Below are 27,562 nucleotides of genomic sequence, written 5' to 3'. Positions count from 1 at the left end.
TTTGAAATAAAAAATGTTAAGACTGCAACAGACAGATTAGTAAAAATGATAAAGCAATCATTGTATTTCATCAAAGGATACGGTACTGTGCGTATATTACTCTGAACAGGCGAGGATTTCCCTCTGATGTTCATTATCTGGCTCTTGTTCCTCGGAGTCCTAGTGGACTTTTACAAGGATGTTTGGGAAAGCATACTCCTAGAAGAAACAAAAGATGGATACCAGAAATAAGAATATGAATCGAACAATCAATAAAACGAATAAAATAAGCCTAGATGGTCATGATGTGAGGGGATGGTGGCTGATTTGACTATATATCGCAAATATGGCTATCGTACCGTACCTTCTAACAGGAGTTAGCATTCGGCAATACTCGTGTATGTTCGGATTGCTTCCGGGTTAACAGTCAGGGGTCAAGGGTGATGTCACGGGATTGCCTGTGGACCCCAGTATATTTTTTCGAGTGTTGTGATCTGATTGTGACCAAAACCTTGATAATATGTTTTGATCACTGACTGCATACAATTTTAACTGACAGAGGTAAAAGTGGTGTTTTTGTGTGTTGAGCTTCCAAGTGAATGTGTCAACTTCGTTGCTCTCCAGTCTCCTGTTCGAACCAAGCGTTGTTCTCTGACTCTGGCTTGGCCACTTCCACTTCCAGCACATCAGTTGCTTTGGTTGTTTTGTTCTGTTTGGGTTGTTTCGTGCGAATGTTATGTTGTTCTCACAATACTTTTCGATCAAAGCGAATATCTATGTATTGACGTTGTCCTTTTTTTGTCAAAAATTTGCTTCATCTGGGCGAAGAAATGGTTAGGCAGCCATGGGACTTTGTTTGTTTACAAATCACACAGCCACGAACATGTTCTCTTAGATGGTATGGAGATCTATAACTGGAATCAGGGAATGTGCTGTTTTTTTCACTAGGAATGGAGGGACGTTGGTTTGGCTTTTTTTAGAAAATTCTATTTGATTTATTTTTATTTTTATTTTTATGACTTTATTAATTGAAACTAAAACTAAAAGGGGAAGAAAAAATCCCTCAAGAGTGCATTTCCCTTCCAAAGTTACACCATAAGATTCTGCGTTAGAAATAATGCTGCAGCGCAGAAGGACAGCCCTTCCTTTGGAAAAGCAGGAGTTTGGGAAGCTCAAATAACTGTCGTAAAACTAAAAGAGAAAGATCACTTTTCCTGAGGGTTTGGTTGGGTTACACTGAGTTACTTCACTTGTTTGTGTACGTGATGCTGATTTCCAGGGCGCAGCGTCCTATACAGGACTAACCGTTTTTCCGCCAGACCACTTTTTGTTTCCAAAAATCAGAGAGAAGCAGACCAAAGTCTTTTAGTTTTACATGCCACAGCCGTGACATGTCAATGGGATGAAAATTGGGCGGGGAAATAGCACAGTTGGTAGCAGCGCTGGCTTGAAAACCAGTTGTCTCTATTGGTGTGGGTTTGACGGGCGCTGTGGCGGGGTGGTAAGACGTCGGCCTCTTAATCGGAAGGTCGAGGGTTCGAATCCCGATCGCGGCCGCCTGGTGGGTTAAGTGTGGAGATTTTTCCGATCTCCCAGGTCAACTTATGTGCAGACCTGCCAGTGGCTTATCCCCCTTCGTGTGTACACGCAAGCACAAGACCAAGTGCGCACGGAAAAGATCCTGTAATCCATGTCAGAGTTCGGTAGGTTATAGAAACACAAAAATATCCAGCATGCTTCCTCCGAAAGCGGCGTATGGCTGCCTTAATGGCGGGGTAAAAACGGTCATACACGTAAAATTCCACTCGTGCAAAAAACATGAGTGTACGTGGGAGTTTCAGCCCACGAACGCAGAAGAAGAAGAAGGTGTGGGTTTGATCCCCATGTTCAACGAAGGATGTATAGACCTTTTCGGTATCTGAGCAGCTCTCGCGAGACACGCTCTTTGTTATGCTTTGAACATCGCGAGAACTTCGAACCTTGGCTTGTGCAGCTCGCACGAGATCGCTGTACCGCATGCTTTGCTATGCTCTGAAGTTTGCGAGAGATTACGAGAGCTTGGAATACCGATAGGGTCTATTTCACAGAGTCAACTTTGTGCAGACTCTGATCCTTGGTGTCCGATCACCCCCGTATGCATGCTTGCGCACAAAAAAAGAACCCGAGTTCACAGGCAAAGTCTCAGGGCTTGGAAACATGAATACACACATGCAGGAAAAAGAGAGAAAAATTGTGTAGCGCCGTACTGTATGGCTGCTTACTTTCCCCAGTAAGAAAGCAGCCCGAATTTCCAAGAGGGTAACCTCACAGGACTATAGAAAATCTTAGGCCAAAAAAAAATAGGTCTGTTTACGGTAACATAGGCCAAAAAAATAGGATCGGTAGGTCGGGATTTTTTTTTTTTCTTTTTTTTTTTTTCCAAAAAACCATATTTTTACGTTATTTTGCCAAAAAAAACAAGGTTTTTTTGTTTTGTTTTGTTTTTCCCCAAATGCCAAAAAAAAAGTCTAGGGTCGCGCGAAAAAACTAGGGTCGGTCGGGTTACCGTAAACAGACCTTTTTTTTTTTTTTGGCCTTATCCCTATACTGTCACTGAGTCTGGCAAAAAGTTTACCCAGATTCTAACCCATGACCAGGGATCATAAGTCCAGTTCTGTACCAACTGAGCTGTCCTTTGTCATTCTTCTTCTTCTTCTTCAGCGTTCCAGAATTTTCTGGTTACGTGTGAGCTCGTTTGCCCATTTGGGTTCCCCACACTATACTCTGAGAGCATAGTCAGCTTCACTCCGATTTCGTTGAGTAGGCATGCTGGGTATTTTCGTGTTTCCATAATCCACCAAACTCAGACATGGATTACAGGATCTTTTCCGTGCGCACTTGGTCTTGTGCTTGCGTGTAGACACTAAGGGGGTTATGTCACTAGCAGGTCTGCACATAAGTTGACCTGGAAAATCGGAAAAATCTCCACTCTTAACCCACCAGGCGGCAGCGACCGGGATTCGAACTCCCGACCTCTCGATTACGAGGCCGACGTCTTACCACCACCTTTGTCATTCATTTCAGTACACACACACACACACACACACACTATAGCATTTGATGTAAAAAAAATCACATCAGCTTACGGAGGCAGTAGATGCAACAGCTGGTACAACTCTAACACTGCACTCACTTTCAGTATCATGTGCAGCACTGCATTTCACAATGTATGAGTAGATCTATATGTCATTAGGCCAAAAATAAAAATAGGTCTGTTTACGGTAACCCGACCGACCCGAGTTTTTTCGCGCGACCCTAGACTTTTTTTTGGCATTTGGAAAAAATAAATAAATAAATAAATCTTGTTTTTTTGGCAAAATAACGTAAAAATATGTTTTTTTGGAAAAAAATAAAAAAAATAAAAAATCCCGACCTACCGACCCTATTTTTTTGGCCTATGTTACCGTAAACAGACCTATTTTTTTTTGGCCTTACTTATTTAGAGCTCTGGGCATTCTGGAGAGGACAGTTTTAAAGTGTTTATACAGCTGTTCAGGCAGCTGTTTTAACTCCAAGTGTCCCTACATTGCAGGTAGTCTTTTCATCTTCTTCTTCTTCTGTGTTCGTGGGCTGAAACTCCCACGTACACTCGTGTTTTTTGCGCCAGTGGAATTTTACGTGTATGACCGTTTTTTACCCCGCCATTTAGGCAGCCATACGCCCTTTTTGGGAGGAAGCATGCTGGGTATTTTCGTGTTTCTATAACCCACCAAACTCTGACATGGATTACAGCAGGGGCGGACGAGGGGGGGGGGGGTTTCTGGGGTTTCCGGAAACCCCCCCCCAGCCCCCCCCCCAAAAAAAAATTGTGTTTTTTGGGGGGTATTAATCAGTGACAAAATCTGCTGCCTGAAACTGGTAATGATCATCCTCAGAATGCACCAGATTGCACCATTTTGCATCCTTTTTTTCAAAATTTTCCGGGGGGCATGCCCCCGGACCCCCCTAGCAAGCTAGGCGCTTTGCGCCGTCGGCTCGATCGGCGCTTCGCACCGCACCCATATCTTCACAATATACTTTTGGAAACCCCCCCCATAAAATGAACTGATCCGCCCCTGTACAGGATCTTTTTCCTGCGCACTTGGTCTCGTGCTTGCGTGTACACACGGAGGTGTTCGGACACCGAGGAGAGTCTGCACACAAAGTTGACTCTGAGAAATAAATCTCTCGCCGAACGTGGGGACGAACTCACGCTGACAGCGGCCAACTGGATACAAATCCAGCGCGCTACCGACTGAGCTACATCCCCGCCCCTGTGGCCTTTTCATGAGAAGAATACTTTCATTTTATTAATAGACAACATAACAGGTCCTCTTTTTGTAGAGGAGTCCTCTCATTTGAGGGGCTAGACCTAACCTGTACTATTATTATTATGGTGAGCTTATATAGCGCGAACCACAATTAACTGTGCTCTCCGCGCTTTACATACTAATTTCTGCCGTGTGAAATGGAATTTTTTACAGACAGACAGACAAACAAACATTTTTTACACACAATATATAATGCATTCACATCGACCAGCAAACCTCAAGCCTGTTAGGCGAAACTTTACCTTTCACGGCCTTTATTCCAAGTCATACTGGTATTTTGATGGACATTTTTATCTATGCCTATACAATTTTGCCAGGAAAGACCCTTTTGTCAATCGTGGGATCTTTAACGTGCACACCCAATATAGTGTACACGAAGGGACCTCGGTTTTTCGTCTCATACGAAAGACTAGCACTTGAACCCACCACCTAGGTTAGGAAAGGGGGGGAGAAAATAGCGGCCTGACCCAGAGTCGAACACGCAACCTCTCGATTCCGAGCACAAGTGCGTTACCACTCGGCCACCCAGTACTACCATACAATAGTAAAAGCACAGTCATGCACGCACTGTGTAATGTTTCAATTCATTAAATCATGGAACTCAGGTGAGAATTGCCCATGTGACAGTGAGTCGGACTATTATCAAATAGATCTATATAAATTGAATGTTTCCCCAGTCAGGTGAAAATGCTCCTGATTTCAGGGAAGACAATAGATAAACAAGGTTTGTGCTACATGTAATAGCAGTCGCAGAAAGCTGTACTTTACCTAGTGGTGCAACTGGTAAAGATTCAGAAAAAAAAAGAGATGAAACAATAAAATCTGAAACTACCTAAGATAAAAGTTCTTGTTTTAAAAATGTTTTTCAGATATTTTTCAACATATTGAATATCTTGAATGTGGAAACTTCTAAGAATGTGTAGACTTTTTGTATTTCCATATATATATATATAGAAGTTGCTCCAAAGTTAGTAAAAAAAAATCACTACAAATTATGTTTATTTTCCATGTGCTGGACCTCCCAGTTGTTGTTTTTCCTGATTGTTTATTTTCCCAAGTTTCATCTCCACAAAATCATTTTAGCATTTTCTATTTCAATCGATAAATTCAACTGAGGTAAGACAAGTACTGTAGTTCTGTTTTGCATCTTCTTCTTCTTGTCGATTGCCTAAGAATCCAGCTCTGGATATGAAGCTGCACTACTGTTTTGCATTATAGTTGCATTTAAAAAAAATGTTTACCAAATAACCTGTAACCTGTTGCTATACTCTATGTTTCAGGATTTTGCTTAGGATGGCAAGCGCATTCTATGCATTGAGTTTCGGACAAGTATCCAGAAGGGCGTCAGAAAGCGGCAATGACACAGCCTGTGCGGATGGAAACCAGTACATCTGGATCCATCTCGACCAGTGCTTGTCCACACCTCTCCAGTGGTCCTCCTTTGCTGTGGGCATGCTCTCTATCGCAATATTTGCCTGGGTCATGATCCCGTGAGTGTCTGCAATTCCCTCTACATTCATAACTGATTACTAGTTTAATAGCACAGCACCATTTGTGAACATATCCCAAGATTCCTGCGCATAACATAATGACAAAAGATTTAGATATGACCTCAGACCTTATGATGTGGGGTCAGGAGTGGAGTACATGCGAAGATGCCAACATGAAACTGCACTGTGCTCTTTATTCTTGACTGTTGGACGTAAACAACAGAAACCACAGTCGATGAAGGTCCTGAGCGAAAGAGAGTGAAAAACCGGGGGGGGAGTGGTAGCTGGCTAAACTCTGTGGGTTGTCCGGTGTCACTGCATGTCAGCAGGAAGAGCATTGGAGAGAAATAGAGAGGTGTACTCTTCCACACAATTTCCAAGCATCAGTTGTCACGGCTTGGGGTAAGCATTAGTGAGGGAGAGTGGGAGATGTGTTATGTACAGTGTATTTCCGACTGAAGAGTGAAAAGTCACTGCCATGCCACATGATCGGCATGCAGTCAATATAACCAGACAAGAAGAAAATAAATTACATGATTATGACATGCAGCTCTATCTGCTGCTATTTATTCCAACTGGTTTTCAAGCTTATTCTTGCAAAGCATCTGCACACGCTCCTCTGTGCTGTGTTTGTGTGGCTGCTTTCGTATGTCAGTGCATGGTGAGTGTGTTCACTGCCCTCAGGATTTATTTTATCTCTTCTTTTCAACACTTATAAACCACTTTTTATACAAATCATTTTTACAGAACGTTTAAAGAAGTATTAGGAGTTTATTGTTATTGCTTAGTAGCCACAAGAAGTGATTAGCATCATAGACCTATATATAGGTCCCTGTTAGCATAGACTCAATCCTGTTGTTTGTGTGTCTCTGTGTGAGTGTATGGGGGAGGGGGTGGTGTGGTCACTCCTCCCGTGACCGGACACCTGTCACTCCTCCCGTGACCGGACACCTGCAATGTACGGACAGTTTTGCTATGCGGCCCAAGGGTGTCCGTTCACGAGAGGGACTGCTGTACCACGAAACATACAAGTTACTGCAAAACAGATAAATCTGTGTCCCTGTGGATCTGCATCTGCATGAGTAACGCCGGTGTAACACGAGAAAATTACTCCCACGAGATTTTTACTCCGGAGTAAACATTTCGTACAAAAAAGTTACTCCCTTTACGAAAAAAGCACTCCCCCATTGCACGAGAAAATTACTCCCCAAGACAGGTGAGTTCCGAGTAAACATTTCGTATAAAAATGTTACTCCCCCGACGAATAAATAACGAATAAATTACTTCACCCCAACACGAGCAATTCAACCTCCCATGCCAGGTGTAAGAAATTTTTACTCCCTTGTCCCTTGTTAGTCTTGGTGGTGGAAGGGGTGGAAGGAGGGTAGCGCGACATTCGTGTGCGCGAGATCACTTATTGGCATTATTCCTTCGCCCGCATCCTATTTTTGCGTGCGAGATTTTTACTGGAAGTAACAAAAATGGGGAGTAAATATTTCGTGGAGGGAGTCATTTTTTCGTGCCTTGGGGAGTTCTTTTCTCGTACGAAAAGTGTACTCGGAGTAAGAATTTCGTACAAAATATTTACTCCGGAGTAAATTTTTCGTGGAGTAAAAATTTCGTGTTACACCGGCAGAATCCAAAACTTTGGCTGGCTTAGTTACCGGCGGAACTGGGGAGAACACCAATTAGGGTTCGTACTGTTCAACATTTGGTTAGCTCAGGGATGAAATGGGTTGGTGGGCTGGTGTTTTCACAAGTGAATTTTGATGGCTGTGTCTCTTGCTTTTAATGTAAATAAAAGAATGTTTTGCTTTGTATGTACCATTTGTCTTTAGGCCCCCCCCAAAGAATAGGTCTGTTTACGGTAACCCGACCGACCCTATTTTTTTCGCGCGACCCTAGACTTTTTTTTGGCATTGGGGGGGGGGGGGGGGGGGAAATCTTTTGTTTTTTTGGCAAAATAACGTAAAAATATGGGGTTTTTTTTGGGGAAAAAAAAAATCCCGACCTACCGACCCTATTTTTTTGGCCTATGTTACCGTAAACAGACCTTTTTTTTTTTGGCCTTAAAGTAAGCATCGGTTCTGCTCTTTACAGTCAGATCATCAAAAACCACAGGAACCTCAAGAATATAGAATCCATCTCCTTTGGGCTGCTGTTCTGCTGGGTGATAGGGGACACCACCAACTTTTTGGGAGCAGTGCTGACAAGCCAAGGCTTATTTCAGGTACAGTGGTTATTTCAGATACTGTGGCAGTGTTAGTCTCATGCATGGGTCTTCACCCACTGATGCATATTTTTTTGAGCTGATGCATGTTCTGACCCCTGCCTAGTGATCATCTGATATGGATAGTTTTGTCATGTAGGAGATCTTTGGACCATCAATTTTCACACTAAATGGACAATTTTCACAATAAATCCCTGCGCCTTGAATATGTGCGCAATATAAATTGCATCAAAAAATAAATTTTAAAAATTAAAAATAAAAATCCCTGCGCTTAGAACTGTACCCACGGAATACGCGCGATATAAGCCTCATATTGATTGATTGATTGAATTCAAGTCCAACTGATTCTGTTGTTGTCTAAGCCCGGGAACGACACCACAGTACTAGTACCCCCCTTTTAAGACCGTGACAAATCAGGAGAAAAAAAGCCAGGTCAGTAAAGGAAGGGAGACTAACAATGATGGTAGATGAACAGAAAAAAAAAATTGAATTGTCTCTGCAACTGGTCAGTCAAGATGGCGAGAGTCAAAGTAGTCAGTACCCATCAGTAGTCAGCTAAGATCAATCAATCAATCAATCAATGAGTCTTATATCGCGCATATTCCGTGGGTACAGTTCTAGGCGCTCTGCAGTGATGCCGTGTGAGATGAAATTTTATACGGCCAGTAGATTGCAGCCATGTCGGCGCATATTTACCTTTCACGGCCTTATTCCAAGTCACACGGGTATGGTAGACAATTATTAACTGTGCCCAAGAAATTTTGCCAGGAAAGACCCTTTTGTCAATCGTGGGATCTTTAACGTGCACACCCAATGTAGTATACACGGGGGGTGGTTCGGACACCGAAGAGAGTCTGCACACAAAGTTGACTCTGTGAAATAAATTTCCGCCGAACCTGGGATCGAACTCGCGCTGACAGCGGCCAACTGAATACAAATCCAGCGCGCTACCAACTGAGCTATATCCCCGCCCATTTTACGTGGGGTTAATAGAGCTGATTCCTATTTCACACAGGGTTAATAGAGCTGATGGGGTCTATGTCGACCAAAAGAGTGGGATTCCCTGTAGGTGGAGTTCCTGGAGGGGGATTTCCTGTATACAGGGAATACCACAGGATTTAGTTCCTGTAATGTGTCGCTGATATCGCTGAAAGTCACGTGATGCTTAGCGACATCGGTAGAATTTGATGTTTTTCAATCTTTTTTTATATTGCTTAGAAATTTGAGTATGGTTTGCAAGTTTTATTGAAAAACTCCACCCTGTGGGATTCCCTGTATACAGGGAATCCCCCTCCAGGAACTCCACCTACAGGGAATCCCACTCTTTTGGTCGACATAGACCCCATCAGTGTTTATAGATGATGTTTGGCAATAACTGTGTGGTGTTTGTATGGGTTGCTTTAAAGGTACTGAACTTGTCAAATCCAGGTGCACGGAGCCCTTGGGGCTTTTAGTCATACCCCAAGCAGCTATCCGTTAGAAGAACTACCAAGTTTCATTGACTTGCACCCAAAGAGTCAAGAACTGCAATTTTTTTTTTACGAATTAATTTACTCGGACTGGTCTTGGCCTATTTTTGACTCACATGCGAAGCAAAAATGAGTCTATGTACTCACCCGAGTCGTCCGTCCGTCCGTCCGTCCGGAAAACTTTAACGTTGGATATTTCTTGGACACTATTCAGTCTATCAGTACCAAATTTGGCAAGATGGTGTATGATGACGAGGCCCCAAAAAACATAAATAGCATCTTGACCTTGCTTTAAGGTCAAGGTCGCAGGGGCCATAAATGTTGCCTAAAAAACAGCTATTTTTCACATTTTTCACATTTTCTCTGAAGTTTTTGAGATTCAATACCTCACCTATATATGATATATAGGGCAAAGTAAGCCCCATCTTTTGATACCAGTTTGGTTTACCTTGCTTCAAGGTCAAGGTCACAGGAGCTCTTCAAAGTTGGATTGTATACATATTTTGAAGTGACCTTGACCCTGAAGTATGGAAGATAACTGTTTCAAACTTAAATATTATGTGGGGCACATGTTATGCTTTCATCATGAGACACATTTGGTCACATATGATCAAGGTCAAGGTCACTTTGACCCTTATGAAATGTGACCAAAATAAGGTAGTGAACCACTAAAAGTGACCATATCTCATGGTAGAAAGAGCCAATAAGCACCATTGTACTTCCTATGTCTTGAATTAACAGCTTTGTGTTGCATGACCTTGGATGACCTTGACCTTGGTCACATGTATTTTGGTAGGAAAAATGTGTAAAGCAGTTCTTAGTGTATGATGTCATTGCTAGGTTTAGTTATTTGACCTTGACCCTGAAGGTCAAGGTCATGTCAAGGTCAAGCATGTGAGTCGTATGGGCTTTGCCCTTCTTGTTGGATCTAAATTTAGATCAGGTAGATCACCACATCATGCACAAAAAGACACGTCACTAGCAAACTATGTCAGACGTCATCATGAGTTTGTGTAAAACAAAATGGAGGCCGGAATCACTCAGTTGAATCGAACTCCGACCAAACACCACGTAATAACTAGGTTAATTTATGCACTCGCGTGAACAAGAAACTGTCGAGCTTCACAGATGTCGTCGTTGGGTAGTTTTGGGTTTGTTTTACTACCATAGGAGGATTTTTGAACTGTAAATGCACTCAGCTGCAACAAAAACGAAAAACGAAGGCTGTGAGCTGCACTGTGCCTTTAATTGAGGCAAACTTTCCCATGTGAAATTTACGGCCATCCACTAGCGAGGGATGTGTCTGAAACACGTGGACAAGGAGCATGTGTTGAAAGTTTGCCTCACTAAAAGCAAGGGTATTCACTCTTCCACAACACATACAAACCCGACTGAGTTATTTCGGGAATTCGTCTATTTGGATAGGGTTGATTGGCTTGATATGGTAGGGACTGGGTGGCCGAGTGGTAACGCACTTGCGCTCGGAAGCGAGAGGTTGCGTGTTCGACCCTGGGTCAGGCCGCAATTTTCTCCCCCCTTTCCTAACCTGGGTGGTGGGTTCAAGTGCTAGTCTTTCGGATGAGACGAAAAACCGAGGTCCCTTCGTGTACACTACATTGGGGTGTGCACGTTAAAGATCCCATGATTGACAAAAGGGTCTTTCCTGGCAAAATTGTATAGGCATAGATAAAAATGTCCACCAAATACCCGTTTGACTTGGAATAAAGGCCGTGAAAGGTGAATGCTCGCCTAATAGGCTACTGAGCTTTACTGGCCGATGTGAATGCGTTATGTATTGTGTGTAAATAACGTATGTTTGTCTGTCTGTCTGTAAAAAATTCCATTTCAAACGGCAGTAATTAATATGTAAATTAATATGTAAGCGCCTAGGGCTATATCTAGATTAGGCGCATAAAAATGATCACAATAATAATAATAATATTAATATGGAACAAGGATACAACATGTGTGTGTGTGTATATGCATGTAACCATAGACCAAATAGCCTGGACCGCCAACTCGTCACGCGACCCTTCGAGGTTATAACGCTCGACTTTCAGGGGCGCTTAGCGTCCGGTTTTAAAGGCCAGCGATTCGAAGACAGTGAAAAGAAAGCACGCTCCAGTTATTTGTGACAATGGGAGGTGACAATGAACTGGATTTTCCCAAACTCCAAAGTAAACTTAACAAAACACATCGAAAAACATGTTCCATATATGTACTTTAGCTGAGTTTATTTTAGCATTTTCAGAACTTACCTCAGCAACTTCGTCCATGTTTACAATCGACACCGGATATGACATCCCCCCTGATTTCTGAAAGGCCATGTAAGCGTAGGTTCCTAAATGCGAGAGGCCGCTACCTCGCAATAGAGAGAAAGAGCGGAGAGAGAGCAAGTTGGCGGTCCAGGATTAAGGGTCTATGATGTAATATAAGTGTGTGTGCAGCATTGATTTGATTTAATGATGGCAATAAATTAAATCACCAAAAGAATAGATGCTTTGACCCAAAGAATTGCTTAGTTAGCAAAAGATATTCCAACAAAAAATCGGATGTTTTCACCCAAGAAATAGATGCTTCTAGCAAAAAACCGATTGATTCTAGAGAAAAAAAATGATTGATTCTACCAAAAAAAGACATGAGACTTGCAAAAGAATTCTCAACAAAAAAAACCGAATTATTTTAACAACAAAATAGCTAGTGTCAGCAACAAATATAAAGTTTAGTGTACTTTTAGAAACAAGAGATCGCTGATTTCTCACACGATGTGAATTCTCGGTCTTTGGTCCACTGCTTCCCAATTCCCCGTCTTCTTTTAGCTGGTGGCTCACTGTCAGACACCCAGGGGCGGATTAGGGAGGGGGGGGGTGTTACAGGGGTTCTGGACCCCCCCCCCCCCCCCCCCCCAGCTGTCAAAAAAAATATAAACAAGTCGCGTAAGGCGAAATTACTACATTTAGTCAAGCTGTGGAACTCACAGAATGAAATTGAACGTAGTCCGCCGCTAGTGCAAAAGGCAGTGAAAGTGACGAGCCTGTTTGGCGCGGTAGCGGTTGCGCTGTGCTTCATAGCACACTTTACTGTACCTCTCTTCGTTTTAACTTTCTGAGCGTGTTTTTAATCCAAACATATCATATCTATATGTTTTTGGAATCAGGAACCGACAAGGAATAAGATGAAAGTGTTTTTAAATTGATTTCAAAAATTTTATTTTGATCATGATTTTTAATTTTTTTAATTTTCAGAGCTTGTTTTTAATCCAAATATAACATATTTATATGTTTTTGGAATCAGAAAATGATGAAGAATAAGATGAACGTAAGTTTGGATTGTTTTATAAAAACAATTTGTTTTTTACAATTTTCAGATTTTTAATGACCAAAGTCATTAATTAATTTTTAAGCCACCAAGCTGAAATGCAATACCGAAGTCCGGCCTTTGTCGAAGATTGCTTGGCCAAAATTTCAATCAATTTGATTGAAAAATGAGGGTGTGACAGTGCCGCCTCAACTTTTACAAAAAGCCGGATATGATGTCATCAAAGACATTTATCGAAAAAAAGAAAAAAACGTCCGGGGATATCATACCCAGGAACTCTCATGTCAAATTTCATAAAGATCGGTCCAGTAGTTTACTCTGAATCGCTCTACACACACACGCACACACACATACACCATGACCCTCGTCTCGATTCCCCCTCTATGTTAAAACATTTAGTCAAAACTTGACTAAATGTAAAAAATAACACTAACTTTAAAAGAAATAATGAGTGGCTGCTGACACCAGTTGATCATGTTTAAAGTCAAGGATAAGCCATAAATTGTTCATAAAATAACTAAAACTCTTCAGCTTCTGGGGGGCAGCCCCCCAGACCCCCCAACCGGGCCTTGCCCATGTACCCCACGAGAAGTCTACCCCTGGACCCCAGGTTGTAACACCCCCCCCCCCCCTCTGGCTTAACTGCTCCGCCCCTGGACACTGACGTATCATTATCAAATCTCACTGGATTGATCCTCTCAAAATCCATCTCTCCACCTTCAAACTCCATTTTCAACTGACAGAATCTGTGTCCTTGCTTGATTCAGCTGAATTTGTGATCACAAATCACCTCTGCTTAAGCGAAATCAGTGAGTTAAAACAATGACCATCACTCACACTGTGTTTCACTGTGTTGGTGAATGACAATCCATTTTTTTGTTGAAACGATTTTTCTTTTGCCTGAAGTAGTCAATCTTTTGCCTGATTATATTTTCTTTTGCCTGAGTATATTTTCTTTTGCCAGTTTATTTAATTTTTTGTTCAAACAGCAACTCTTTTAGCGGATCAAATTTTGTTTTGGTACATGAATTCTTTGTCACTCAAACCATCTTTTCTTTTGGTGAAAGCATCTATTTCTTTGGTAGAACCATCTTTTCTTTTGGTTCATTAAACAGGTGCCTTCAATGATTCATTTTTTCTTCTGCAGGAATTCCTTGCGGGCTGGTTCGTCTTTGTGGATATGATTTTGATCATGCAAGTTGTTTATTATCACAATTGTTACAAGGAAAAACCCGAGCGTAAGTTGCATGATTTTGCGTTTGATGTAGTAAAAAAAATTTTTTTTTTTTTTTTTGCCAAGCACATCATTGTGGGGCTTTTAATCAATAACATTCATCCGTCTACAATGTATCATCATTCATCCATCAACATTTATAATAAATATGTAAATGGCAAGTATACAAGACATATATATACAGCACTAGAGGAATACCCGGCTTCGCCGGGGTGAATCGCGAGACAGAGACAGACAGCGTGGCGGTTCATCACAATCACCTCTGCAGGCGAAGTCCTGTCAAACGGGATTGAGAATTTTAGAGCTTATTTCTTAGCCCTATATTATCTGTTGTGGCTTCTCAAATGCCAGAACATACAGACAGACAAAAGCCGCTAGACCCCATCACAAACAGAACTCTACAATCCACAGGTTTTTGCCCACACACACACACACAAACACACACACAGAGAAGCCGTATATATATATATATATATATGTATATCTATATCTATAAATATATAGAGATAGGTGAGAGTGTATTTTTCGCGTGGCTATAAATTGATTCGACCTTTTCACTTTGACAGTAAGAACAACTTACGGGTGCAAGGGAAGCGTTCTGGACAGCGCAGTGACATTCTAAAAATAGTTACTCAGAAACGGGAATTTGGGGTGAACGGCGCGAGACAGAGACAGACAGCGTGGCGGTTCACCACAATCACCTTTGAAGGCGAAGTCCTGTCAAACGGGATTGAGAATTTTAGAGCTTATTTCTTGGCCCTATATTATCTGCTGTGGCTTCTCACATGCCAGAACATACAGACAGACAAAAGCCGCTAGACCACATCACAAACAGAACTCTACAATACACAGGTTTTTGCCCACACACACACACAAACACCCACACACACAGAGAAGCCGTATATATATATGCATATCTGTATCTATAAATATATAGAGATAGGTGAGAGTGTATTTTTCGCGTGGCTATAAATTGATTCGACCTTTTCACTTTGACAGTAAGAACAACTTACGGGTGCAAGGGAAGCGTTGTGGACAGCGCAGTGGACAGCGCAGTACATTCTAAAAATAGTAATAGTAACTTAGAACTGAACGGGAAAGCCACACGAAGGAAGGGAGATAAACGCCAAACACTGGAGAAGATAAGGAAGAGTTACTTATAATGGTGAAATGAACACAAAAACGAAAATGAGTTCAGCGCTGCGCGCTGAGAGCACGTGTTGAAATATCTCATCGATGATATTGTGTCCGGGGTGTAGCTGAATACGGTGTCCAAATTTGAAAAAGATCCACCGAGAACTTTGGCGTTGTGATGTGGTGTAGCGGCTATGGTGTGTCGGTATGGGGGCCCGGGTAGCTGAGGTGGAACCAAAATAGCTGAGGTGGAACCAAAATCGGTTCCGCGCTGCGCGCTGAGAGCACGTGTTGAAATATCGACCAGGTTGTGTCGTGTCCCGGGTCTACCTGAATATGCCCACCAAATTTGAAGCAGATCCATCGAGAACTTTGGCCGTGCATCGCGCACAGACAGATACACAGACAGATACACAGACAGACAGATACACAGACACACAGACACACAGACACACAGACACTAGTCGTATATATATATAGATTAGGACATAACGGACAGACGGACATATAACATACCGTTCGCCTACAAGTAAGGCCGGAGCTTAATTAACATAACATGCAGATTACAATACTTGACATTATGGACGTATTACCTGCTTAATAATAATACAGTCAGTTAATAATACTGTCAAACAAACAAAAAAACAAACAAACAAAAATCAAAGCAAAAACACATATATATATACCCAGTCCCCCTGCAGAGACACATTCCGCCATCCAGACCATTCAGACATGCATCACTGATGTTAAATCTTGGATGGTCGATAACAAACTCAAGCTGAATGATGATAAGGCCAAAAAAAAAAAATTGTCTGTTTCTGGTAACATGGCTAAAAAAAATAGGGTCGGTAGGTCGGGAATTTTTTTTTTTTTTTTTTTTTTTTTTTTTTTTTACCCCCAAATGTAGACCAATAAAACTAACTTTAAAAATCGCGCAAAGAGACTGGATTCACTATACATAGAGACAAGACACTCAACACATTTACAAATCGTCAGCGGACTTTCGTTTTCACACGTTTTTGTTGTTCATTTTCTCACCCTGTCCTTTACCACCACCAAAAAACCCAAAATTTTGGAGTTTGGAAAAAAAAAGTTTAGGGTCGGCGCCGAAATTTAGGGTCGGTCGGGTGACCAGAAACAGACAATTTTTTTTTTTGGCCTAAGACTGAAGTCTTACTGTGCAAAAAGAAGAACACTACATTTCCCTCTCCCCAACCTGTTTCTGTTCAAATAGGCAATACCGACATTCTTTTCTCACCATCAACTAGAAACCTTGGATTCACCCTTTCATCTGACATGACCCTTAACAAACATATATCTTTAGTCTGTAGAGCAGCTTATTTTGAGCTTCGTAAGATCAGCACCATTCGCCACACACTCTCCTCTCAAACAACTAACACTCTTGTCTGTGCCTTTGTTCTTTCTAAACTTGACTACTGCAACTCTCTTCTCTCTGGCTGTCCTCTGTACCTCCTGCATAAACTACAAAAAGTCCAAAACTCGGCAGCACGCCTCATTCTCAAAGCACGAAAACGAGATCACGCAACACCACTTCTTCACACACTGCACTGGTTACCTATTCAAGCCCGCATTGACTACAAACTGTCCACCCTCTGCTTTAACTTCTTTTCTGGCTCGTCTCCTGCTTACTTCTCTGAACTCCTCACCGTCTATTCTCCAGCAAGACAACTCCGTGCCTCTTCTGACTGTCGCATCCTTACCATTCCACACACCAAAACCAAAACATACGGACAACGCACTTTTACTTTCTGCGCACCCACACAATGGAATTCTCTCCCCTTTCACATCCGCCACTCTCAGTCACCCCAAGCATTCAAACGAGCACTTAAAACGCACCTCTTCAAGAAATACAACCCCTGATTTTGTTTTCTCAGTCCATCAGTAGGCTACATGTAGTGTATTTGTTGTTTTAGTGATAATGTATGTAAACATCTAGGACTGTTTTCAGCATTGTTGATAACATGTTCTGTTTGATTAAGGGTATTCAGCTGGTATTTCCTTGTTTTTTACTACCTATTTTATTCATGTTTTTATTACTTAGTTAGTGGAAGAATCTTTTGTAATGTATGTGTGATGGTGTATGCTTTTAATTAAGCGTTGTTGACTATGAATGTAGATGTAAATGCTTGTATAACTGTGTTTTAATTTTAAATGTGTCAAGCGCAAAGAGCATAAATGTAAAGTTATGATGTTGCGCTATATAAATGCTCATTTATTATTATTATTATTATATACGCAAATCATCACATCTCTGCACAACCTAGCGTACTACCTAACCAACTCTTCATATGGGGACCATAATTCTACAAATTTGGTAATGTTACCAGAATTCAAACTGGAATATTTTTCTATTTCAAATCTGTATTTCGAATTTCTTAAAAATATTTCTAACAGTGGCCTTGTCTCTTGTAACTTACTCTTATAAATATAAAACTTTGCAAACAAAATGATAAAATCCAAAACCACATCTACCTTAACATTGTTCATACACCCAAACAAAATAAATTCTTCTGTAAAAAGAACATTTGCGCGGTAATTACTGTTGAAGTTGTTTGTCATATCAGTGCTGGATGGCCGAAAAAAACACGATTGCTAATTCAGTGAAAAGAAGCAATAACTCAGTAACTGTCTGTTCCTCTGTGATGAACACTGTTCAAGAAACACACAGCTGATCATTGTGGATATGACAGGCTGGCAGCATTTGCTGGATGTTGCACAGTATAAGGCCAAAAAAGAAAATAGGTGTGGTTACGGTAACATAGCCCAAAAAAATAGGGTAGGTAGGTAGGCAATCACTTTTTTTTTTTTAAACTTTTTTTTCTAATGTGTACAAATTAAACCTACTTGACAGGGAAATAAGTGTGCGACTCGGGCGCTTTCGCTTTCATTGCGTTTTCTGCACTCGTTTTCTTGTGTTTTTTGTTTTGTTTTGACAAATGTAATAAAAAGTTACAGGGTCGGCCCCTAAAAATAGGGTAGGTCGGGTTACCGTAACCACACCTATTTTTTTTTTAGGCCTAAATAAACAAGAAGAAATAGAATCAAGAAAGAAAAATAACATTTATGGAACGTTTACTTGACTCTTTATACTTGCATGACTCTTTGACTTGGCTTTTTACATTCGTATGTGCACAGTATATCCTTTCTTGTTTTGAAACAGATCCCGGGCCGTTGAAAAACGGATCCTTGGTGCTATGCATTATGGGTCTCCTGTCATTGACGGCGCCACTTAACAGGCTGATGTCATCGGGGGATGCCGACAGCTTTGCACCAGGATCAAGAACTTCCAGGACTTTGCTAACTGCTGACGTTCCCACTGCTGCGGAACCACTGATACCCTTTTTCCATGTAAGACCATTTTTCGTTTGTTGGATCTGATCCTGGTTATGATTCTGGAATGAAAGCTGTCACCAAGCCATGGTATCAGAACTAAAGACTTTAATCATTGAAAAGTGGACACTTTACTTTGCTGTTAGTTTTTGTTTTTATCAGTGTTGTAGTAGATATTATTGCGGCTATTCAGAAATCTAAACAACATTTTGAATCAAGTCAACAGCAGCGATATAAAAAGAGTGTTTTAGAAACTAGTTTCTTCTGATCACTGAATGCTGTAACAGACCTACATATTAATAGTCCTTCCGGCTCACAATCCCATGTAAATCATAGAGAGAAAACCTTACTAACTGTTCGGTGATTATTTTCTTCACCGTTTCACAAGTATGTGTCTTTTTATTCCCCAGGACGTGAAAGAATTGACAGGCTATATAATTGGAGTCGTTTCTGCTCTTTTCTACGCTGGTTCACGCACATTTCAGATATTGAAAAATGTGAGTATATTTTTGCAGCGTCATGAATGTTTGTTAGTTGTAATGTTTGTGCGTGTGTTATAATGCAATAATGCAATATGTTATGATGTAATGTGTGATGATGTATTCGGTGTTTGATAGTGGATGTATGCTTGTTAGTTGTAGATCTAGTACGATGTTTGAGGCTGTAATGTTTGTGCGGGTGTCATATGTAGCCGTACGAGGGTTCCAGTGTGTGAGTTGTGCATGGCCGGGCGCTAGAGTGCTGCATGAATGAGTAAGTGCATGTGGAGTTGTATGGCTGGGTGAATTGTGGGTTGCGTACGTCCGAGGGGCACATGTAGCCTGTGTGTCTGAAGTAGTGGGTATGTGTGCGTAAGGGTGTGTTGATATTGAACTTCAGTTGTTGCTTTGTAAATGTCTATGTATCAGTGTATTATGTCTTGCCACACACATGCCAAATTTCCTTGTATTGATGAGGACAATAAAATTTCTTGTATCTTGTATCTTGTATCTTGTATCATGAATGCTTGATTGCCTGCCAAACGGTTGTGTGACGTGTCTAGTGTGTTGGCGAAGTGTCTTGTGCTTGTCACTTCTCGCTTTCAGCCCTCACCGCTGGCTAGCACCGTCTGTCCTTTTTAGGACAATGCGAAAAGAGAGCAGAATGCGTCAGTCTCTCCTGCCAGTACAATAACCTCTCCACAACAAGCCCTATGTAGTGCCTCCATCGCGGCGACAGGCGTAAACTGGGTACCGCAAGGCCCCAGGCTAGACTACAAGGACTCGGAGGAGGTTGGCCCCTAGACATGCGGCATGCGGGCCCACCGGTGTGTGGAAACGCCCAGGTGCCCACGAACCAACCTCCAGCTATGGGTCAAATAGCCGGGCAGGATAGGCTCGTCAACCCTGGCAGGCAGCTATCCTAAGAGAAGACCACTCTGAATTCAAAACGAGGGTAGAGGAGGCTCACCATCCATGGAAGGAAACTCGTCTAGGAGAAGGAAAACTCCGAAATGGAACCCACGCAGTCCCTCGAAGACGGAACGGCACTGGCCTTTTTTAGGCGGGGAGCAGACCGGGTGCCTACGCTACCCTCGACAAATGGTTGTGTCATCAACGAATGCTTGATTGTTGATGATGACAATCTTTTTTGTTTATACTGCTCCATGCTCTCGGGGGGGGGGGGGGGGGGGGGGGGGGGGGGATGGGATGGGATGGGATGGGTAGGGTAGGGTGACAGAGGTTCAATTGCCTGTTTGTTGGATTAATTTATGTGTGAGGATGTGTTTTGGGCTGGGGGGGGGGGGGGGGGGGGGTTCAGGGTGTTAGACGCTTTCGCAGGGAGGGGGGGTGGGGGGGGGGGGGGGGTACCATGTGTCTGTTTGTCTATCCATCCATCTTTATACATGTTTGTCTTCTTTATACCCGTATATCTGTGAGTCTTTGTTGTCTGGATCTTACAGAAATGTTGGTTCAGCATCTGTGAAGGTTTCAATCTGTTCTGCTTTATTCCTTTCCATTAAAAATTGCACTGGTCAGAATTGTACTGCTACTTTGCCCAGGTGTTTTGTCTTTCTTTGCTTGTGTTGATTATGTACAGCTCAATCAAACTCAACTTTAACCTTAAAGTTTAGTGGTTTTTTATTTCTTTGACAGAAAAAGTACAAGAAGGTGGCAGGGCTTGAACGCCAGACCTTTATCCTGTGCATTGTGGGAAACATCCTGTACGGTTTGGCCATTTTCCTGTACTCACTGGACAAAAACTACTTGATAGAACATCTACCTTGGGTCGTTGGCAGCTGGGGAATCGTCATGATGGACTGCTTTGTATCCTTTCAACCCAGCTAATAGTTTGTTTGTTGTGTTTTTTACTCATGTTTGTATGCACATGGATCAGTGTAAGGGCAAAAGTTGTCTATCTGTGGGTGTGGTTATGTGTGTGTGTGTCTCTGTGTGTGTGTGTGTTTGTGTGTTTGTTTGTGTGTGTGTGTGTTTGTGTTTGTGTGTGTTTGTGTGTGTGTGTGTGTGTGTGTGTGTCTGTGTGTGTGTTTGTGTGTATAGTAGCAATGTTTTTTGAATTCAATCCAACGGTGAACAATCTCTTGCACAGTGAAACCACCATTTTAACCCTTACCCCCCCCCCCCCCCCCCCCCCCACCTCCTCCACCCCCTTTGAGTGTACATGCGAGGACAAGACCACGTACGCACAGAAACGATCCTGTCATCTTTATGAGAGTTTGGTACTGTAGGTTACAGAAGCACGACAATACCCAGCATGCATCCCCTGAAAACAGAGTTAGACTGACTATATGGCACTGCACTTAAAAACCTACTTGTGCAAAACACGAGTGTATGTGAAATTTGCGGCCCATAAAAACAGAAGAAGAAGAAGTTTTCCTTGACACGTGATTTCAGGTTATATACCAAATCAACAAGTACAAGGATCTGCTGCAGGAGATGCTTAACAAGGAGGTGGATGTGAACCCACCAAGTGATGCATACATCGACGAAGAAGCCCCTCTGTTGAATCAACAATACGACCAGTATGGGACGCTAGGCAGGTATAATTAACCTGAAACCCCAGCGACGAAAAGGGTGGTTTTTTTCATCAGTGCAATGACCAATATGCGATGTTGAGCAGAAATAATGAACCAGTAACCCCTTCTGCACAGCACGCTTGTTTGAATGTATGTGTGTGATTATGTGCGTCTGTTTTTGCCTGTGTGATAGTATTTATAGCCTGAAGATGCGCCAATGACCGGTCTTTCCATTGAAAAGAATTACCTTGGAACTCCCTCTTGAGACCCCCCAATTTCCCTGAAATTAGCACTTGTTTCTGTTTTTGTTTTGTTTATGGAAAATTTGTGTAGATTCAGACATTTCTTTTAATGATACTCAGGTTAACAGGGTATGCCATGCCCGGGCAAAGTTGTGTGTGTGTGTGTGTGTGTGTGTGTGTGTGTGTGTGTGTGTGTGTGTCAACCTCTCTCTGTCACTAGTGTCAGTATTTATGTCGGCCTGAATCTGTGTCTCAGCGTGGATGTGGATGTGTACACATGATAGTCTATGAAAAAATGCTGCTTTTGAAATGAGAACCGATGCATCATGAAAAGGTTTGTGTAGATCATGTCAGCAAAAAGTTATTTTGTTCTTCGAGTCATTGCTTTCATGGCAGAAGGAGATTTATTTTACTTACATGTGCATGATTGAGTGAGAACAAGACAAAATGACTCGTCCAGAAGAACATGTTTTTACAGTCATTTGGCTTTTATGTTTTGACTTTTGACAAGTTTGACATCATACATGTATTTGGGGAATTTTTATCAGGGGTCAAGTGTGTGAATAATAATTGTTTTCTCTCAACTTAAAACCAGGTATGTGCTAGCATCATTTGTTTACATTTACTGATTTAGTCACATTCAGTGAATGTTTATCCCACGTGAGGATTCTTAGGCCAAAAAAAAAATTGTCTGTTTCTGGTAACATGGCTAAAAAAAATAGGGTCGGTAGGTCGGGATTTTTTTAATTTTTTTTGTAAATTTTTTTTTACCCCAAATGTAGACCAATAAAACTAACTTTAAAAATCGCGCAAAGAGACTGGATTCACTATACATAGAGACAAGACACTCAACACATTTACAAATCGTCAGCAGACTTTCGTTTTCACACGTTTTTGTTGTTCATTTTCTCACCCTGTCCTTTACCACCAAAAAAAAAAAAAAAAATTTGAGGTTGGAAAAAAAAAGTTTAGGGTCGGCGCCGAAATTTAGGGTCGGTCGGGTGACCAGAAACAGACAATTTTTTTTTTCTTGGCCTTATCCCTTGTGTTTTGTCTGTTTTACTTGATTGTGAGCTACAGTTTACTGTAATTTAGCTTCCCACTTGCTATGACAGTGGGTGTTTTTTATCTTGGACTTCTGAATACAAATAAAAACTGCTTTTAAAACAGCCTTTTTTTAAAATCACAAATGATGTGGGTTTTTATTAGATTTCAAACAGCAAATTCGAAATGTTTAATTCAGTTATTGCTTGTGTTTTAATAGCTTCAACAGCTGTTCTTTTTAGTTGTCATACAGTGGCTCTAATTCGATAAATGTCTGAAATATATTTGTTCTTTGCTCTCTCTCTCTCTCTCTCTCTCTCTCTCTCTCTCTCTCTCTCTCTCTCTCTCTCTCTCAAGGACAGATTGTAAGAAAAGGCGTAGCCTTAAATCTTAATCCTTGTTAAATAAAGTTCAATTCAATTCTCTCTCTCTCTCTCTCTCTCTCTCTCTCTCTCTCTCTCTCTCTCTCTCTCTCTCTCTCTCTCTCTCTCTGTCAGTCATTAACAGCTATTGTGTTTTCAGCGTAGCAATAGGGCCCGATATTTAGACGAGACAAGTATAATGCCGACGAGTCGAAGACGAGTCGCATTATACTTGTTCGAGTCTAAATATCGGACCCTATTGCTACGATGAAAACACAATAGCGTTTATATAGCTATTCTGACATTACATTCTGTGTTAAAATCATGTTTTTGTCAGCAACAAGGACCAGAATGGTCCATGTCGTTGATTGCAGACGACGGTTTCCTTTCTGCATGAAGCCACGGAAATAACCGAACATTGAAAAACCCACGGACATGTATTACGGAGAAAACTCAAGATAACCGGATGCTTAGCATTACGTCAATATCTTAGGAATCATATGACGTTATGACGTATCATGCTTGCCTACGTAGATTGTATGTTCGAAAGTCTGACTTCTGTTGGGAATTCGCGTGGTGAAGACTGCGGTAAATCTGTAGATGATAAGAGAACAAGGATTGTCTCAGAAGAAACGACGAAATGCTTCAGACCGGTAACTTCATTTCAACATTGCACTACACAATGGACGTTCTATGTGACAGGAGAGTTTGCTGATTTTGTGTTAAACATTGGTGATTGGAGAGATCGTCTGCAAAAATCAGAGATAGGTCGCTTCAGATTGCAGCTTCTGGAAATTTGCAAGGTTTGCTGCCAGTTAAAGAACTGGATTTTACACGTAATGTATGTCATGTACAGTAAGCAACAACAAAAACACACACAAAGCAAATGGCATCGTCTGTCGACTAGTCACAGACACAAGCCTGGCGAGGTATGCGTGTACTTTATACACGTGGAAGAAACCGGAACCATGCGTCTTTGTTATTGCTGATATCGTTTGGATATCGGCAAAAATGGCCAACTTTCGTAGCGTTATGCTTTGATGATCGGAAAAGGGATGTGTGAGACCATCCAATCACAGCCCCCGAATCCCCCCACGTGTCCATCAGAATAGCTATATAATCCCATGTACATGCCAATGTTAGGGTGCCTGCAGAAATCAGCATGTATCTTTTTTTTGTTTTTGTTTTTTGTTAGTTGCCTTTCCTGTTCAATATTTGTACTCTTATTCAACCAGTTAATGATCATCCTTCGTTGTGTGTGTGCGTATTTGTTCAGTAGAAAGTTATTGTTACATGTGCTGTGTGAATTCGTTTCTGCAATATGTACATGGAATGTGTATTTTATGTCAAAAGAAAACATGTAATAATTCATAATCTAGCTTGTTTAACTTTCCAGTATATTGTGTCTTTTACATTTTGGATGTCGTTAATGACGGTATTCATTTTATACTTGTATGAAATAATTATAATGGGTGTTTTTTAATTTTGATTTTTGTACACATGGGGCATCAAATCTGTTGTACCTAAGTTTAAGATATTTACTCACTGCTTTGTACATTTTCTGCATTAACTTATTTTTGACGCCGCCACTGAGATAGAGGTATCATCAATGCGTCCGATTTTCCAGGTAAGTATCATCAGTGCATCCTTCTTCTTCTGCGTTCGTGGGCTGAAACTCCCACGTACACTCGTGGTTTTTTGCACGAGTGGAATTTTACGTGTATGACTGTTTTTTACCCCGCCATTTAGGCAGCCATACACCGTTTTCGGAGGAAGCATGCTGGGTATTTTCGTGTTTCTGTAACCCACCGAACTCTGACATGGATTACAGGATCTTTTTCGTGCGCACTTGGTCTTGTGCTTGCGTGTACACACGGGGGTGTTCGGACACCGAGGAGAGTCTGCACACAAAGTTGACTGAGAAATAAATCTCTCGCCAGTGCATCCAATTTTCCTGCATCTTTTAGATATGAGTCAATTTTATTCATGCATTTGCTCTTTAAGTGAGAAATGTTTGTGTGGTTTTTTTTTCATTTAGACTGTAGTTTTCATTTGTAACTGAAGATGCTTATTTGTTTTCTTAGTTTTTGCTAACCAGAAGTACATGTACTGTTCCATGCCATAACCAAGCATAGTTTGTGAATTAAATGTTAGCAGCTAGCAACTGTTCCCACAATTAATCTTGGCTTTTACACTAGGTCTGGGACTTGCCTGTCTATACGCATGCTTTGGCCCCCCCAAAAAAATAGTCTGTTTATGGTATCCCGATCGACCCTATTTTTTCGCGCGACTCTAGACTTTTTGGGGGCATTTGGGAGAGAAAAAAAAATTAAATAAATTTTTTTATTTTTTTTAAAGTCTTTGTTTGTTGGCAAAATAACTTAAAAATATAGTTTTTTTTAGAAGAAAACAAAAAAAATTTTAAAATCCCGGCCTACCAACCCTATTTTTTTGGCCTATGTTACTGTAAACAGACTTTTTTTTTTTTTGCCTTAACGGAAACATTCCATTTTTTGTCAGCATAGCATTCACACATTAAAGCTTGCCTTTGTTGTTGAGAAAAGATTTGATCACAGTGAAAAAGTGCAAGAAGAAAACATTTCATTTGTTAAAACATAGCATAAACACACATTGAACCTTGCCTTTGTTGTTGAGAAAAGATTTGATCACTGAAAAAGTGCATACTTTTTTTTCTCCAGATTTTATAATCGTTTAAATTTAAAGGTTTGTGTTGTTTTGAATGGTTTGTTCTCAGAAAAGGGCTTTGTCAAGCACTGACAGTCCTGCACCTGCTTTTCTGAGGACCCACGTATATATATAGCAATGTGCTTTTCTCAAAAACGCCAACACATACACACACACACACACCCATGCTCTCCACATGACATTTAGTAGATCTGTCTCGGTGCAAAAGCGTCTTACCTTGTAGAGGTGTTTTCCTCAGAAACAGAATTTGAATCCGAAAGATACTTTATACTGGAGTAGATTTTTTTTTAAATTGCATTTGAATTTAACTCCTTTATACTGGAGTAGTTTGTTTGTTAAAATTGCATTTGAATTGAACTCGCTCTCCACACTTGTGAGATCTGCTTTAGTGAAAGAGACAACTGCTTGTTTTGAAATGTTTTTGTTCTCAGAAACAGGATGTAAAGAAAATATATTCACTTAATTCTTAGTTTTTTTCCTTTGTTTTATTTTGTATTGAATGTCCACATATTCACATTTGCTGTTCACCCCGGTGAGATCTGCCTTTGTATGAGAGTTATTTTTGTTGAAAAATGGTTTTAGAATTTGGATGAAAAGGAAGTTTTATCTGAAATTGCTATGATTGAACACTTTGAACACTTTATCTGCACATATTTATTATGATATAATATGCGTGTGGAAGGAGTGTGAAGTTTGGATGCATACACCATAACAAAATCCTGTGCTTTGCATTTGGTAAATAAACTGTTTGACTTTAACTTTGATTAAATCTGTCTTCTGTGAGCTCAGCATATATTCCACATTTGACAAGATCTGCTTAAATACAAGTTATTTGCAATGAAATAATAGCTTTGTTTTCCTTATTTAAAAGGCATACTATTTTATAACAAAATGGTTAGGGTTGTTGTACTTTCCTGTCCAAGATAATAGCTCTGGAAGAAGGTTTTGTTTAATGTAGCTTTTTAGTGTTCAAAATATCTTGGCCTATTTTTGTGCCCCAAAATTGCAAGGCTGACTTAATTTCCACACCAGCAAGATAAGTACTGGAATTAACTGGGTTTTTTGTTTAAAGATTTACTGAGATAGCTTTTCAGAATTTAAGAAATTAATGTGCTTTCATGGCCTCTACTTTTGGGTTCACATTTTGACAGGCTGTCCTACTCTCCACAATCGCAAGATCTGTTTCACAAGAGGCATAAGCCGTTTGCTTTGAAAGATATGCTGTCTCAGAGATAGTGTTTCAATACAAAATTGCTTCAGTCCACAATTACATTTTGTTCCTGTGGATATTAAAAAAAACTGACTTTAGTCTCCACAATTATTAGATCTGCTTGGCTAGACCCAAAAGTGCTTTTTTTTAATCTCCAGTTATACCATTTGAATATCCACAATATTTGCTCAGCATTTATCAGGATGAAAGTGTTGTCTCACTGACTTGTAAAGCCGATCTTGCCAATTTTAGCATTCACCTGATATACCCCCGTTTGTAAGGTATGTTACTCATACATGTGCTGCTATGTTTTATTATGATGTGTGTGTTGCTGTTTTTGTTTTTATAAAATAAATTACTAATTTGTGAATATGTATTTTCACCTGCCAAGTAGTTCCTGCTGGAAAATAGCCCCTTGCATTTTATAA

General features: G+C 40.9%; 2 protein-coding genes across 4 annotated transcripts in view; one reads left to right on the top strand and one right to left on the bottom strand.

Moving 5' to 3' along the window:
- The window catches only part of LOC138978152 (eukaryotic translation initiation factor 4 gamma 1-like), a 59,317-nt gene extending 58,912 nt beyond the window's left edge, over positions 1-405 (bottom strand). For all 3 annotated transcript variants that reach the window (XM_070350806.1, XM_070350807.1, XM_070350808.1), the window contains exons 1-2: positions 344-405; positions 82-198 (exon numbers count right to left, since the gene is read on the bottom strand). In XM_070350806.1, coding sequence (XP_070206907.1) covers positions 82-134 — 53 coding nt within the window. In that variant the 5' untranslated portion in view covers positions 135-198; positions 344-405. The remainder of the gene's footprint in view (positions 1-81; positions 199-343) is intronic.
- A 10-nt stretch (positions 406-415) lies between these two features.
- On the top strand, positions 416-26,440 carry LOC138978159 (lysosomal amino acid transporter 1-like). Its single transcript, XM_070350820.1, has 8 exons — positions 416-540; positions 5,609-5,818; positions 7,919-8,048; positions 13,983-14,073; positions 18,385-18,572; positions 18,965-19,051; positions 20,690-20,860; positions 21,449-26,440. Exons 2-8 carry the CDS (start codon positions 5,622-5,624, stop codon positions 21,602-21,604), a joined length of 1,020 nt encoding a protein of 339 aa, XP_070206921.1. The 5' UTR covers positions 416-540; positions 5,609-5,621; the 3' UTR covers positions 21,605-26,440.
- Positions 26,441-27,562: the final 1,122 nt, after the last annotated feature.

Source organism: Littorina saxatilis, linkage group LG10 (genome assembly GCF_037325665.1).
Source record: "Littorina saxatilis isolate snail1 linkage group LG10, US_GU_Lsax_2.0, whole genome shotgun sequence".
NCBI classification, from domain to species: Eukaryota; Metazoa; Mollusca; class Gastropoda; order Littorinimorpha; family Littorinidae; genus Littorina; species Littorina saxatilis.
This window is presented reverse-complemented; position numbering and strand designations above follow the sequence as displayed.

Coding starts and splice junctions, on each gene's coding strand:
- LOC138978159 (XM_070350820.1), top strand. CDS start 5,622: ATGGCAAGCGCATTCTATGCATTGAGTTTCGGACAAGTATCCAGAAGG. Junction 5,819..7,918: donor TTTGCCTGGGTCATGATCCC/GTGAGTGTCTGC, acceptor TGCTCTTTACAG/TCAGATCATCAAAAACCACA. Junction 14,074..18,384: donor TTACAAGGAAAAACCCGAGC/GTAAGTTGCATG, acceptor GTTTTGAAACAG/ATCCCGGGCCGTTGAAAAAC.